We start from the raw sequence: 15,738 nt of genomic DNA on the forward strand, positions 1-15,738 counted from the left end.
TATGTTATCACTTATATGTGGAATCTAATGAAAAAAAGAGATACAAATGAACTTATTTACAAAAGAGAAGCAGACTTACAGACATCAAAAACAAACTTATGGTTACCAAAGGGGAAAGGTGGGGGGGGAGGATAAATCAGGAGCTTGGGATGAACACACACACTACTATGACCAACAGGGACCTACTGTATAGCACTGGCAACTCTACCCAATATTCTGTGATAACCTATATGAGAAAAGAATCTAAAAAAGAATGAATATATGTATATGTATAACTGAATCACTTTGCTGTACACCAGAAAGTAACACAACATTATAAATCAACTATACTCCAATAAAATTTTTTTAAAAAAGGTCAGAGGTCACAAACTGGTGGTCTGTGGGGATGAGAAGGTTCTATTCATCCTGAAGACATGTTTGGTCTGACTCAACAGTGTTTACATTTTTTAAAAAATTAGTTGTCAACACTAAAAATTAAAACATGAAAATACAGATTTCTAGCTCCTCTTGAAAAATATAAAGAAACAGGTTGAAAAAATCAGAATTGTTGGAAGTCACACAGTTTTTTACGGCACAGAGTGCGAGCTGGAACCAGGGTCGCAGCAGGTGCCTGTCCACCATGACACTCAAGAGTCAACGCCATGATATCCTGCTTAGTCCGGGAAGGACGTGGGCACAGCAGACCAAGAGGGGGCCAGCACGAGACACAGGTCAAAGCAGGCAGGACTTCCAGGTACAGGCTTTTGAAAAGGAAGCCTCAGGTGACAACATTTGAAAGAGGTTCCCTGTCTTGCTTCCAAAGCCCAGCCACCTTTGCAGACAGTTACTGATTTCAGCTGCAGAATCTCTCTCTGGTCCATCTACCTGTCTCTGCCGCTACTTCTGATCCCTTTGCTAGGCCTCCAACATCTCTCACCAGAATGAACACAAGAGTCCCCTAACTTATCTCCTCTGGCCCTACTGACTGTGATCCTTCCCTGCTGCAACGAGAGTGATCTTCCTTAAATGCACACCTAATCATGCCATTCTCTCAGGGATCTTCCATTACCCACCCCCCACACCCCGCCTCATAAAGCCCAAACTCCTTAGCGTACTTTATGAGAAGTCCTGAGGGACCCACCCTGGCTTACATTTCTGGCCACATCATCTCTTGCTGTTCTCCCCATCGGGGCTCTGGCCACCTGCCTCTCCAGAATGGATCTCTCTCTCTACCTGGAACATCGTCCCCTCTCCTGGCAAACTCCAGCTCAGCCTCAGGCCTCCATTTAGATCTAACCTCTTCAGGACATCTTTTCCTATACTGCCTGCCCCCCAGATGAGGCTGAAAACCCTGGGAGAGGACACACCCATCACAGTACCTAAGGAGTCTGCATCTTTGCTCAACTGTCATGCCTGTTGGTCTAAACCTCTGGGATTCACAGATCCTATCTGTGTGGTTCACAGATAGGGGGGCCCCTAAGGCGCCTCGTAAACGGTTACTCACTAAACGAATGGATATACTACGGATGGAGAAGAAAGAATCCGGAAAGTCCCACTATCTTTTCACTCTAGACGGAAGTCGCTTTGCTTTGCTGGTCTGTTTTCACATGTGCAGTAAAAAAAACACTGGACAAGATCAGTTATTCTCAACTCAGGGTCTCTGGACTCCCATAGGGCCTGTGAAGAAAGGAATGGGGTTTCAGGGGCAATCTGCAATATTTCCAAATGCGGGAGGGGAACCACATACCTTCTGGTGAGGAGGTGGCTAAAGGCCAACTCAAGCTTCAGGTGACTGTGTAGTAAGGAAATGTTAATTAATGGGCAGTACCAGTTATCTCACATTGGGTAAGGTCATGATTAGCAGTTACTGACGTCTTTGATCAATAAAACATAGGAAGACGACATAAAACGCAGTCTGTTCACGTGTAATGTTTTTCAAATCACGAGGCCCACGAGACAAAATTATATAGTCTTTGGATGGGGGAGCAGAGACCACAGACTTTTAAGATGGGGCCAGTTCACCTTCAACTAGCTGGAAGGAAGTCTCTGCGGGTGCTCCCGCAGTAGAGCCCCAGAAGGTGGGCTGTGGTCCAATAGCGAAGCCTCTCTCTTGCTGGGGGGAGGGCAGCCCTCACCCCTACCGTCTGTTCCCTTGAAAGCCCCGCCCGACACACCCAGAGCCTGTCATCATGCTGCAAGCTGCAGAGGTTTCACAATTCACAGGAATCAGGGGCTGAATGTGCTGTCTGGCCACACGGGGGCGCCCTCACTCCAAACACTGGTATCCCAAGGCCCAGCTGGAGCTGGAAGACAGCTCCATTCCTGGCGTCCCTGCAGGGTCAGGAGTTAGGGTTCACAGAGCTCCCTACCACAGCCAATGCTTTTTGGGAAGACACCTCTCATCCTCCCTGACTGAGGGTTATGTTGACTCGGGGTCACTCACCTGTTGTTGTTGTTGTTAAACATCTTTATTGGAGTATAATTGCTTTACAATGGTGTGTTAGTTTCTGCTTTACAACAAAGTGAAGCAGCTGTACGTATACATATATCCCCATATCCCCTCCCTCTTGTGTCTCCCTCCCACCCTCCCTATCCCACCCCTCTAGGTGGTCACAAAGCACCGAGCTGATCTCCCTGTGCTATGCGGCTGCTTCCCACTAGCTATCTATTTTACATTTGGTAGTGGATATATGTCCATGCCACTCTCTCACTTTGTCCCAGCTTACCCTTGCACCTCCCCGTGTCCTCAAGTCCATTCTCTAACGTCTGCGTCTTCATTCCTGTCCTGCCCCTAGGTTCATAAGAATCGTTTTTGTTTTTTTAGATTCCATATATATGTGTTAGCATACAGTATTTGTTTTTCTCTTTCTGACTTACTTTGTATGATAGACTCTAGGTCCATCCACCTCACTACAAATAACTCAATTTCGTTTCTTTTTAGGGCTAATATTCCATTGTATATATGTGCCACATCTTCTTTATCCATTCATCTGTCAGTGGACACTTAGTTTGCTTCCATGTCCTGGCTACTGTAAATACAGCTGCAATGAACATTGTGGTGCATGACTCTTTGATTACGGTTTTCTCATCACCTGTTGTTCTTAATAAAGACAGTCTGGAAGGGACTCCACCTGCTCAGAGGGGAGAGATTGATGCTATGGCATCCCAAGATAACCCTGGAAGGAAACCTGATTCAGTGGACAGAGAACAGTCTGCCTTCCCTTGATCTAGAGAGCAGGGCAGGGGGGGAGCTCGTATCACATCCGTGCTCTGGCTTTAGTACCAAAGGTTTGAAGACTCTTGTGGGAGCTCTTTTGAGAGTGAGACAGACAGAGACAGAGACAGGCACGCACGTGCACACACACACACACACACACACACACACACACACACAGGGAGGGAAGTGGGGGAGGGCAAGAGACCAGGAGAGAGAGAATTCAGACCCTGCTCTGTTTGGGACAGTCATAGACCCCAGAGCAGCCAGACAAGTATGAAGCAGGGCAGGCTGCAGACCTGGGGTCCCACAGATACTGGTTCAAATCCCGGAGCCGCCTAGGTGCACCTGAGCATGTTACTTTGCTTCTCTGAGCCTCACCGTTCACCACAATAAAAGGGAGGGGGTAACCATGCCTGCCTTTTGGGCTTGAAGCGTGGCTCCAGCAGGACAATTAATATGCAAACCACCCCTCATGGTACCTGGATCAGGAAGGTACTCACTTGGCAGCAGAGATAACTCATGTTGACAAACGACAGTGATAAAGGATTAAAACGAATTTTGACCATTTACATCTTGTGACTTTAGTTTGCTCACGTGGGGACTTTTGGCCTAGGTGAATTCCATAGTCCCTTCCAGTTCAGATGGTTTGTTATTCCATAATAAACGCAACAAGCTGAGAGCTCTCCCCGGCTGCTGGATGCCTGCCTGCCCCCCTCCCCGCCATGGGGAGAGCTGGATGCAGTCACAGAGAGTCAGGCCGGCTGACCCCAGCTCCCACTTTAGTGTGAGCTCCCCATCTCGCTCCCAGTCTCCCGCTGGGAACATAAAGAATGATAATAGTACCCGTGGCAGGGACTCCGCAAGGGGAGGAAATGAAATCCCACTTGCCATGCATTCAGAACAGTGCCTGACACTCAGCGAGCGCTTCAATAAATGTTCGCCATCACCACCGCTTTGATTTGTTTTCCAGAAAAGGCAGTGATCTTTCTAGAATGTTTAGATGAAGGCTGTCTGATCCAAAATTGCAAGAGGAATGATATGTTTTCATAAAAGCTATAGGAAGAGCATTAGACTGGGAGACAGGAGATGCTTCCTGGACCAAGCTCTGCCATAAACATTTCATGAGGCCACCTGGGGTTCTAGTCTGATCATCGTAAAAATACAGACACTTGATAGCCTAACCGCCCCTCCAAACCCGGCAGTCAGGGGCCATTTATCTATGGGTGGACTTGGGCAGGTGCTCTCCCCTTCTGGGTCTTGGCTGACCCATTGACAGAGGGAACACTGGACTAGACGACGATCCTAAGGGGGGTTTTGGCCCCGGACTGCCCGCGCCTGAGCCCCACGGGTCCTCACCTGAGGTACTCATAGAGTCCGTACATGGGCAGGAAGTCGATGTCGGACAGGAACATGTAGGGCGTGCCCACGTGCTTCATGGCCACGTTGCGCAGCAGGTTCACGGGGTAGAACTGGCCCTCCTTGTACACGATGTGGTAGGCCACGTTGTGGCGGCCCATGAGCACCTCCGAGCCCTGTGCGTAGCGGAGGAACTGCTGGGCCTCAGCGTCCGACAGGTAGAGGGCCAGGCTGATGGGCCCCTCCCAGTGCTTGCAGATGGCCTCGAGCATCTGGAGCCTGCAAGAGACGGGACACCTGACCCATCCGCGCATGCGCGGGCCTCATCTGCATCTACAGGTGTCATCTGCGTATCCGCGCGCATCGTCCTGTCCGCTAGCCTGGGGCTGGGGAACTCCATCTCCATCCACAGTTGGTCAGTCAGCTCCAAATCCAAACCCCTGCTCTAAATGTTAATCACTGTGTGATGGAGGCCAATAACCAAACCTCGGTTCCTTTATCTGTAAAATGGGCACAATACCACTCACCTTTTTGTGTCTAGTGTTTGAATGCTTCCACCCAGAGGGGTGATATGGAGAGAGTCACATCCCACTATACTAAGCTTTTTCTTTTCAGACTCCTCTTTTCAACAGTGGGTGGGAAAAAATACAGTTAATGATGTAAAGATCCCTTTCCAGCTTAAAACTCCTATACCTTTCCTTCTCCCTCAGCAAAGATGTACAGCAGCCCTCCCACTCTCCTGAAGCAGGGACGAGCCATAGGAGATTTAGCCAAACTGAGTTACAAGGAGCATTAAAACAACCAGTAAAAACAAGAGTAATAATAACCACAATCACTGACTCATTACTATGCACCAGACACTTCCCAGAATTCTCCCCCAAGCCCTGTGCCCCATCTGTCATTTCCCCCATTTTCCTGATGAAGGAATTGAGGCTCTAGACGTCCAGCCAGCTTTGGTTCTTGGACTTGCACCAAATGTGTGTGGCTAGGTTTCTGGATAGGACTTTGAAGACAGTGAGAAGATAATACTCTTGGGTGTCTGGCAAAGGCAAGGAAAAAAAAAACATATGAATGTTGGGGACAAAAGTGAGCCTGGGGTGACGGTGTCTTCATTTTTCAGAGCGCTTATTGCTCCAGGGCACCAGGCAATTTTGCAAGGCTACCCGAGAGGCGCTGAGCCAGAGAGAGTGAGGGTGGGGTGGGAACAGAGCCCAGAGAAAAAAACGAAAGATGCTCCCAACCAAGAGGGTTCTGCAAAAATGTCTGAGGCGAAATCTATAAAAATGTCCCCTCCCCCCACCGCCCAGAAGCATTAGAAGTGCCTGGTACATAAAATCTATGGTTAAGAAACAGCAAAAGCCTATTTCAATTTTCCCTACCCAGCAAGAGGTACATAATCAAGTAGGCTCCTGGTCAGAATGGCCACTTCATTCGGACAATTACCAGGAAATAGATTCCATGCATTTCCATGCTTCTAAACAAAAGAAAATGGGCACACCTATCTTGTGTCAATGGCTTTCCTGATGGACTTTCAGTTTCCTCTCAGTTAATTCTGTGAACTGGTATTTCCTGGATTTGCTTCCTCTTTCACTAAGGAGGATTAAGATATTCATCAGGGTACAATGCCCTCCATTTCTCATACTTTATAGCATTTTGTTAATCAAACTGACCCCAGCCAGTTTTGAAAGAGGCACTACATTCTCCACAATGCTTGATTTCACTGAAATTTGTGTTCGGCCTCTGCTACAAGGGCCCTGGTTTCTGCTGGGCTCTTGAGAATCTGGGAGTTTGAATTATCCCACCTGCACCTCAGTTGCACTGTCTGCAAAATGGGAGGACTCTGCACTTGGATGGGAGCGATGTTTGTACCAATCCTTGAAGATTTGGGGAGTACAGGGCAAGGGTAATTTCTACTATGTGGACGTCAGCGTTAAAGGGAGTGGATGCGGGAGGCATGTCTGACCGAGTGTGAAGAGAGACCAGCTTCTGCTGTGGATCCTCCCACTGACCTGGTTTTGGACTCTGTGTCCGAGTTTCCCGAGCAGGGAGCAAGCCCTGCCTGGTCCAGCCCCGTCTTCCCACCTCTGAAAAGTTTAGAGTGAAAACAGAGACACAAAATACTTAGGGTTCTCAGGAGAAAGGGGCTGCCGATGTGACAAACATCATATCCATGCAGACTCTACAGGAAATGGTGCCAGATGTTCCAAAGAAACTCACCGAGTGAAAACGCATCATGGCGCCATCACTTCTGTCTCTCTGCCACTAGCTCCAGTCTCTCTTTTCCCTTAAAACCAAGCTCTCTGCCAGGACCCGAACAACAGTCAAACAGACAAACTGAGCGAGTTCATCGTAATGATGATGATACGTAAAGTGTGATCACGATACAATAAGTCTCTACCATGTATCTGTTGCTCACAGTGTGCCAACACATTTTGGCTGTTGTCCAAAATGTAAATGTAAATTTGTAACGTTTACAGTAATGCTATAAACATAGTGGAGATTCTCAATCACTGTTTTACAGGTGAGGAAGCTCCAGGAGGTGAAATGACTTCTTTCAAGTCACACAGCTACAAAGAGGAGGGGCTGGATTCGCACCCAGGTCTGACCCCAGTGCCAGGGATCCAGACCACTGCTCAACACGAACTGGCTTTTGGCTGAGAAAGATGTCCCCAGATATCTTCTCATCCCGTTTCCCCAAAAGGAATGTGTTCCGACCTTGGTGTCAGCTTCCCTCTAGTCCTTCCTCCTTCTCCTTGGTCTCTCTTGGAGTCCAAGATCCCCCAGTCTCTCTATCCTTCTCCTGGTTGTTTCTCTCCACGCCTATTCCCTAAGGTCTGTCCCTGTGCAGTTCCTGTTGAGTTTTGTGCCGAGTCTTTCTTTGGTGTCTTAACGTAGGAAGACAAAGGCTCTGGCGCAGCAAGGACCTGGGCCCACGGAGAGTGTTTCAAGAGACAAAGATTAATTCAAAAAATGGGTAATTCCTACCCGTTTGGAAAGAATCTTTGAGATTTTTAGTCTGATTATAACATTGTTATGATGAAAGGCCTCAGCCTCAGAGAGGAGCACGACCTGCTGAAGAGGACACCGTGTACAAGAGGAAGGGCTGACGCGAGGACCCCCTGTCCCGTGCTCTCTCCCCTCCCCCACAGAGCCCGCCATCGCTTCATGCCGGGAAGAGGACGGCAAAGGCTCAGGAACGGCCAGAGATACTGTCTGCAAGACCTAGAAAGAAGCAGGGCTTCCCCCAGGGAGGCCTACTGAGACAGGAAGCCCCAGACAGTCTGTGTAGGTGAAAGGGAGCAGGCAGGGAGATGGCTGATTCGAAACCTAAAAGACTGGGGTTGGAAGGAATTCTAGAATGTCAGCTGGCCAAGCAGCCTGGGCAGGTGGCCACTCAGTCTCTGCTGGAATGGGGAACCCACTCCCTACAAGGCAGACAACTCCAATCTGGTACACAGGGCAAGGCAGGCTGCAGGGTACAGAGGGCAACTGTGGGTTCTGGGCTCAGGCAGAACTGGGTTTGAACTCTGACCTGTGTCAGTATCTCTGGGCAAGTGACAATAGTTCTTTGAGCTTCCACTTCCACATATGCATAGAGGGGATAATAATACCTTTGTCGACGACAAAATGGCTACAAATTCCTCTCCCGCTATCCATCTACACCTTTTGGTAATACCCTCTGCCACACTGATTCTCGGCTGGCCATGGGACATGCTTTGGGCCATGGGGCATTGGCAACATGACACAGGCAGGGGCGCTGAAAAGTGCTTGTGTGGTGGGGCTTGCCCGGAGCTGCTCTCGGAACCTTGCGAGCGCCGCTGTGTGAACAGCCTGCTTACTCATGACTCTCAAGTGTCTGTCACAGGGCTGGATGTGCAGCAGCACTCGTACATGACAGCTGTGGTTTCCTCCTCACGTTCAACTCCTCCCTTTGGAACACGTGGTCCTCCAGCAAATATCCTGTGAGTATGTGCAGTGTGCAGGCATTGTCCCCAGAATGAACGAGCAAGACAAGGTTCCTGCACTTCTGGAGAGAAGAAATAAACCAACCAAGGTAAGTTCAGAGTGAACTGAGGGTCAGAGGGGCAACAGAACAGGAAACAGGATAAAGAGGGACGGTGAGGGCAGGCCTGCAGGAGAGGTCAGTGTGAGCCCCGGAGAATGAGAAGGACTGGCCTTGAGAAAGCCTGGGTGGAAAGCTTTCCAAGAAGAGGGAAGAGCCCTTGGGATACAGAGTTTAGCACGCTCAAGAAAAAGGAAGCAGGACCAGTGTGGATGGCACATAGGCAAGTGCGGGGCAGAAGGAGAGGCTTTGGGGGCTGGGCAGGTGCCGGGTCATATGGGGCCTTCAAGGTCACGGTGGACAGCTCGAATACTGTTCTGAAGGCACTGAGAAAGCATGATGTGACCAGATTAAGAGCACCCTGGCTGTTGCATGGGGAAAGGAGTAACTTTCACTCTCTAGAACGATGCCTTCCCAGCTTCAGCTGGCTCAGGATCACCTGGGAGGCTTATTACAACACAGATCCCTGGGACCCACTGTAGAGATTCCTGTTCGGCAGGCCTGGGATGGGGTCCGTGCATCTGTGTTCTAACAAACTCCCAGAAGATGCTGTGCTGCCGGCGGAGGGATGGGACCTACAGGATGGGACCCCATTAGCTCAGCTCACGTTCTCTTTCCCCCACTTGCAGAAAACAGAGAGAAGGCCCGTCAGCCACACGATTCCCTGGAACTGTAGCTGGTACTTCAAGGACTTCATTCAAGGAGCAGGAAACCGAGCAAGCGTCTCCCGGCCAGGTGGCAGGGATGCCGCGATCAGGATGCCTCCTAGCCAGCCCGCTTTGTCCTTTCAACCATTCTCGTCCGCTGCTGGGATGGGAGGGAAGCTTCCTGAGCGAGCGCCTGTGTGAGGAGCAGCCCTCCCAGCTCCACAGCTGCAGCAGGCAACGTTCATTCTTTCTGAACGGAATTCTAGAGGGAGCTGGGCACGGGAGCCTGCACGCTGCCTCCCCTAATTCGTTGTGGCACTCACGTAGGGCCTACTTCTGACTCAAAGGTTTACAAACACACCCGAAATGTATCTTCAATTAAAAATCAATCCAGCAGGCACCAGTCAGCCTGCAGCATCATAATTGGATATGTGGGATGGCGGCGTGGAAGGAGGAATTTCTGCCGTCTTCATCCACCTGTGAGGCTGCTTTAGAATTTTTGATTATGTCCCGCTAAGTGTCTCTTGCTAGGGTGTGGAATTCCTTGGGTTCTCTGAGGTATTGTCTGGATGGCACTACTTGTCACAGCGTGTCAGGGGATCGCACGCCTGCCGTGCTGGGGGATGTGTGTGCTCTGAAGGGAAGGCGTCTGAGGTTAGTGTTTGCAGCAGATGTGAGAGGTGCCCGGGCTTTCTTTCAAGCCGGCTGGGAGGGGAGGTCCTGCCGGGTTTCCTGCAGCCCAGGCTGGATGCTTCGGGCTGGCCACAGAAAGAGGGGCTCTGTCCTGTCTGTATTCTTTTGTTAATAACAAGCGTATACGTAAGGATGGATTTGAGTTGTTAATAATTAAAAATGTTTGTCTTCTAATTGTTTGTAAATTCCGGCTAGCAAATGCCATAGCCAGCATAAAGGTGAAAAACATTAAGGAAAGTGTGCTAACATTCGTGCCCACTTGCTAATCACTGGGCACTTTGCAGCGTCTCACTTTATAAAACCCAGACAAAAATCTGTGAACTTGACGATATTACTGCCACTTCATAGGTAAGTCGAGTGAGGCTCAAACAGCCTGAATAACTTGCCCAAATTCACACGGTTAGGAAGTGGTGCAACTCGACTTCGAACCCAAGTCTTCCTCTCTTTTTTTCCCCCCTACATCACTTTCTCTCTCCTAAATACCTACCATGTGCAGATGCTGTGGTCAGAGAACACAGACCTAGCAAGTACTGACTGAATGTAAATATGTCCCAGGGCTTTCCCAGAGATTCTCACATCTTCACCTGAGTTTGCAGGTGACCACTGGCTACTGATCTTGATGAAGAATATCTTGGTGACAAGCTGAATGTATGAATAGCAGTCGTGAACGTGACCAAGGAAAACCAGGATGCTCTGATGGGAACCTGGGATCACCTGGAACTCACTCACCTGGCCAGATCATAGTATCTGGACTTCAGGTGCCTCGTCTGAGGGGACTGAGATACATTTATGCTGCCTAGAGAACAGAAGACCCATCTAGACCATCATGCAGCACGAATATTAAGGATTAGGTTTTGTTTTCATTTTAAATGGCAAAGAGGAGAAGGGAAAATAAACGTGAAGAGCGACTGTTATGGCGGGTGACTTGCTGTTGTGCTTGGCGGGGAAGGGTGTGTACACCCAGGCTGATAAGGAAGGGGAGGGGTGACTTGGGACACTGGTCTAGGCCAGTCCCTCATGGAGCCTCACTGGGAGCCTGGCAGGTTTGAGCTGGAAGGGCTGCCCACCTCTCCTGGTTTCCCCAAGCCCTGCCTACCTGGCCGAGATCTTTTGCTCTCCTCACCCTCACCCTGAGCACAAGCACCTAAGCTCTAACCGTGTGTGCCCCAGAGGACCTGGCATCCTCTCCATCCTGTGGATATGCTGCACGCTCTACCTGGGGGCTGGCAGGGGGCTCCTTCTCTGCCTACGAGCCTTCTACTGTCAGTCCACTCAGCCTCCCTCAGGGACATGTGCTCTCTCTTCCTTTCTCTGCCCCGGCCAGGAGGCGGGCTCCTCCTGGAGCATCCCTCTGTGGTCAGAACCTGTTCCCTGCCTGTGCCCGCCAGACTTCTAAGCTGGCCCCAAGACTCCTGCCCCTGCCCTGGTGTATCACCCTGTAGCACCCCTCTCTTGTGTGTGAGCGGAACCTGGGAATACGATGGGATATTACTCCTGTGACTAACAGACTGGAGAGATTCTCCTGCTGGCTTTGAAGAAGTAAGCTGCTATGCTCAGAGGGCCACACGGCTAAGACCTGAGGGTGGCCCCCAGGAGCTCAGAAGGACCCCACCTAACAGCCAGCAAGGAAACGGGGACCTCGGTCCTGGAGCTGAATCCTGCCAAAGCCTGAATGAGCTTAGACGTGCACTCTGACTCCGAGACGAGACTGCAGCCCAGCCAACACCTGGATTTCAGGCCTCGGACCGCAAGCAGAGAACCTGCTAACACATCCAGACTCCTGACCCAGACGCTGTCAAAGTAAAAAAAAAAAAAATGTGTTTCTAAAGCTGCCAAGTCCGTGGTGATTTACTGCACAACAACGGAAAACGAATACATGGTCTGAACTCTGAATACACTACATATTCCTTGAAGGCAGGAACAGGGTTACGTAGCCCCAGCCCCACAAGAGGCTGGCACGTGATTCTAATAGATGCTTACATAGTATCTTGAGAAAAGTGAGGCCACGGGAAGGAAAGACCTCTCCTGAGATGACACAGCAGGGCAAGGACCCAGCTGGAGCCAGAAGCTCTGTGCTTGTCCTCCTTATCCCGTTTGGTCTTTGTTACCTGTTACGGTCAGCAAATTCTCTGAGTTTCTGTACAGGTGTCCCGGAGGCTGTGCATCTCCAGGAAACCACTAGCCATGAAGCCATTTAATTCTGTGAGCCGTCATTTGCTAATAAGCAGAGGGACTCACAGAGCAAAAAGGAACCTGCTTCCACAGCCGCTCTCAGCACGCATCATTCCCGGCTGCCTCCGGAGGCAAGGTCGCCCTCACTCTCCCGAACTCCCAGACTGCTTCCTGTCCGCAAGCCTTTTCGTGTCCCAGTGCTGTTCCTGTGTTTGTTCACTCATTCTTCAATCACTCGTGACTAATCACAAGTGACATTTATTGGACACTTACTAAGTGTGCCACGTACTGTCCTCAGCACTTTACAGGCGTTAACTCATTTAATCCTAAAACGGCCCCATGGAATCTCATCCACAGGCTGGACAGGCATCTCCAAAGTGGCTCAAAGACAGAATGAGACCATCAAACTCCCTTCCTAACTGTGGGAGTCGAGGGGGAATGACATGAAGGAAACGAGGGCAAGGGCAGCCACTGTGGACGTCAGTAAATCAAAGAGGAAGCTGGCTAGCCGAGGTGCGCACAAGGCACATAGGACGGCCAGGCACAGAGAAACTGCAGAGCCCTGAAAGGCTTTGAATCCATTCGCCTCCTGGCAGCCAGAGAGATGTTTTCAAAAATATAAATTACAGCATAAAACTTTGTGAAATTTCTACAATAGGTTCTCAACCACGTTTAGAATAAAATCCAAATATTTCATGCGTTTCTAATGTTTATAAACTTAACCTCATGCAACTTTCCCCTCAAGCCCCCTCTCAAGCGATGCTTCAGCCACACTGGTCTTCTATCAGGTGTCTGAATACACGAGGCCCTTCCTACTGCAGGGCCTTTGCACTTGCTCTTTTGTCTGCCTGGAAAACTTTTCTCAGCAACTCACCTACCTAACTCCTTTTCTCATCCTCAAGTCTCTGCAGAAATGTCCTCTCCTTAGAAAGACCTCTCCTGACCATGCCACCGAAAGAAGGTCTCTCCCTTGACATTGATAATATGTGTTTCATCCTTCAAAGCACTTACCACAATTATAATCATTTGACTTAATTATTGACTGTTTTTATACTGCTAGTCCCATTTTCTCAATGCTGGCTGCACATGGCAAACTCAAAACAATTCAAGGTCTCCACCCCACAAAGATTCTTACTTAACTGGTTTGCAATGGAACCTGACCATGAATTTGTTTTAAAAGTTCCTCAGGTGATTCAATTTGTCCCCAGTCAAGGTTGAGAATCAGTGCAACAGACCATACGCCACATGGGGGCAGGGATCACGTCAGTACTTCCTGATAAAGGCTCCAGGAGTGATGCTTGCATCAACACGTAAATGAGGAAAACAAACAGAATTGCTTTCCAGCAGCAACTGTGGGTCCAGTCCGTGTGTTTCCCTATAATACACTCCCCCTTTCCTTGAGGTAATGTGAGTAGAGGTCTATTTTTTTAGAATCAATTCTTCACCCTCACAAACAACCAGCACCATCAGGAGACAGGAGCCCGTGGTTCTCAGTGCTGGAGAGGGGATGAGACATAAGCCCTATCTTATCAGGCTTCAATGTTCTAAGCCTGTGAGGCCACCTCTCCCTTCTCCATTCGACTGGGTGAAGGGCAGCGGCAAGGGGACTGTGTGGAGGGTGGGGACCCGTCTGCTTACCTGTCCATGGAGAGCTGAGCAACCAGGGTGACGTCCGTGTTGTCTGAAGTGGGCTCATACTCGTAATGCAAGAAGTACAGGTGGGTTCGGTGGACGGTGAAACGCTCTCGCCGGAACTCATAACACAAGTCGTCCTCATCCAGCTCAGAGAGCTGCTTCTGGAGCTGAAAGGTAGGCAAGAGGGTTTGGAAACAAGAAGAAAATCCCCGAGGGGGCCTGTCTGTTGTGCCCTGTCCTCCCCTGAGTTTGTTACCCATCGGACCTTACTGATGGGCCAATCAGAGAAGGACAGGATCCTGTTTTCATTTTCCTCTGCAATTTAATCTGATTTCAAAGAGGTGATGATAAAGGGCAGCTGCCTCACCCTCTGAGGAATGAGATGCTCTGAGCCAACAGTGACGGTGGCGGCACTGACAAATGCATAAGCAACCACAAAGTCCTTATACAAAACAAAAAACGTTTTCCTTCATGACCCAGCACAACAATTTCAAATAACAGGGGGGAACTGTCATCTATGAACAGAGTAACGGGAACCAAATGGAGCAGTACCTTTGTGTGACCTGGTGCTTTTCTCTCTCCAGAGCTACAGATTTCAACCTCTGTACCAGGTATTGGAAAGAAAACGCAAACCCGTAAATGAAACAAAACATCTTTTCTTTTCATTTCATCCAAGTTTAATCAGTCTCAGTACCCACTCTTCTTCTCCCTCTCTTCGAAGCCTCTGACATCTTTTACTTTATTAATCTGCTTGTAGGAGTTCTTTACTTACCTCTCCTATTCTCCTTCCTACCCAACTAGCGAAAGAGTGAGCTGTCCTGCTAACAGGGAACTAGGAACTTAGCACTTCACATAAGCAGGTGCAGATATACAGGTTTCCAGATCTGCCGATACACAGTATCCCCCCCAGGCAGGTGGGACTGACTGTGCTGCCTTATAGGTGAAAAATTGCAACGAACAAGTAAAAGAACTTCGACAGTTACGGAAATTCAATCAGTGGACGTGCGGTAGCAGAATGAATGGGCTGGGAATAGGCAGGAGAGGACTTTTTCGGGTGATGGCAATGTCTTACGTCATGCTCAGAGTGATGGTTATCTGGGTGTACACGTTTGTGAAAATACATGTACACTCAGAACGGGTGGATTTATCATATGCAAACTGTATTTCAATAAAACGTATTTAAAGAAAATAATAATTTGCCAAAGGTCACATGGTTGCTTCCAATATTTCTTCTGTTACATGAACCTTGTCCATCCCATGATGACATATAGTTGAATATAGATTAAACTTTACATGACTAGAGTTATTAAGAGCTGAATGCAACAGAACATTTTTCCAAAAAGAAGATATATAAAATCTCTAAACCAACAAGAAAATATATTCACTCACTCCTTTATGACCTATCAGTTAAGACCACTGCTTTGAACTAGGTGATGTGCTCTGATTATTCTTTTGTCTCCAGTTCCAATGATTTTACTGTTAAGGTCAAATGGATTTTCCTTCTTTATTCTCTACCAGTAGTTCAAAATCATGGTAAATTTTTGTTTGCTTTATATTAAGACCATGCTGATCTTATAATTTTTCTGTCTGTATTTCTGAAAAAAAACTTTTTTCTTTTTTGTTTAATATTTTGTTTTTTTTTAATAAATTTATTAAAAAAAAAGACCACTGCCTTGACAGGTTAAGCTCTGATATTATTTCTCAAGATGTGTGCTGACAGCTGACTGCATTAAATGCTCCAGTTTCTTCACTGCCCCCTCCCCCATATCCTTCCCCTTTGTCATGTGACCTTTGGTGCTGCCCACTACAGAGGCAAAGCCGATGTCTCTAATCCTTGAATCTGGGCCAGACCTGTGACTTGCTTTGGCAGACAGAATGGAGGCGAAAGCCCCAATCCTGAGGCTAGGGCTCGAGAGGAAGTGCATGCTTCTTGGGAAAATGCCTGGCTAGCCTGCTGGGGGAAGAGAGACAGCTGG

The 15,738-nt window shown here is 48.7% G+C and overlaps 1 protein-coding gene across 1 annotated transcript in view; it reads right to left on the reverse strand.

The window, feature by feature from the left end:
- Positions 1–15,738, reverse strand: part of LARGE1 (LARGE xylosyl- and glucuronyltransferase 1) — a 587,913-nt gene that overhangs the window by 35,856 nt on the left and 536,319 nt on the right. The window contains exons 11-12 of the mRNA XM_027107480.1: positions 13,766–13,929; positions 4,553–4,831 (exon numbers count right to left, since the gene is read on the reverse strand). Of these exons, the coding sequence (XP_026963281.1) occupies positions 4,553–4,831; positions 13,766–13,929 (443 nt within the window). The remainder of the gene's footprint in view (positions 1–4,552; positions 4,832–13,765; positions 13,930–15,738) is intronic.

The sequence above is a fragment of the Aethalodelphis obliquidens genome, unplaced genomic scaffold (genome assembly GCF_003676395.1).
Source record: "Aethalodelphis obliquidens isolate GAN/ISIS:26980383/991018 unplaced genomic scaffold, ASM367639v1 scaffold8, whole genome shotgun sequence".
NCBI lineage: Eukaryota > Metazoa > Chordata > Mammalia > Artiodactyla > Delphinidae > Aethalodelphis > Aethalodelphis obliquidens.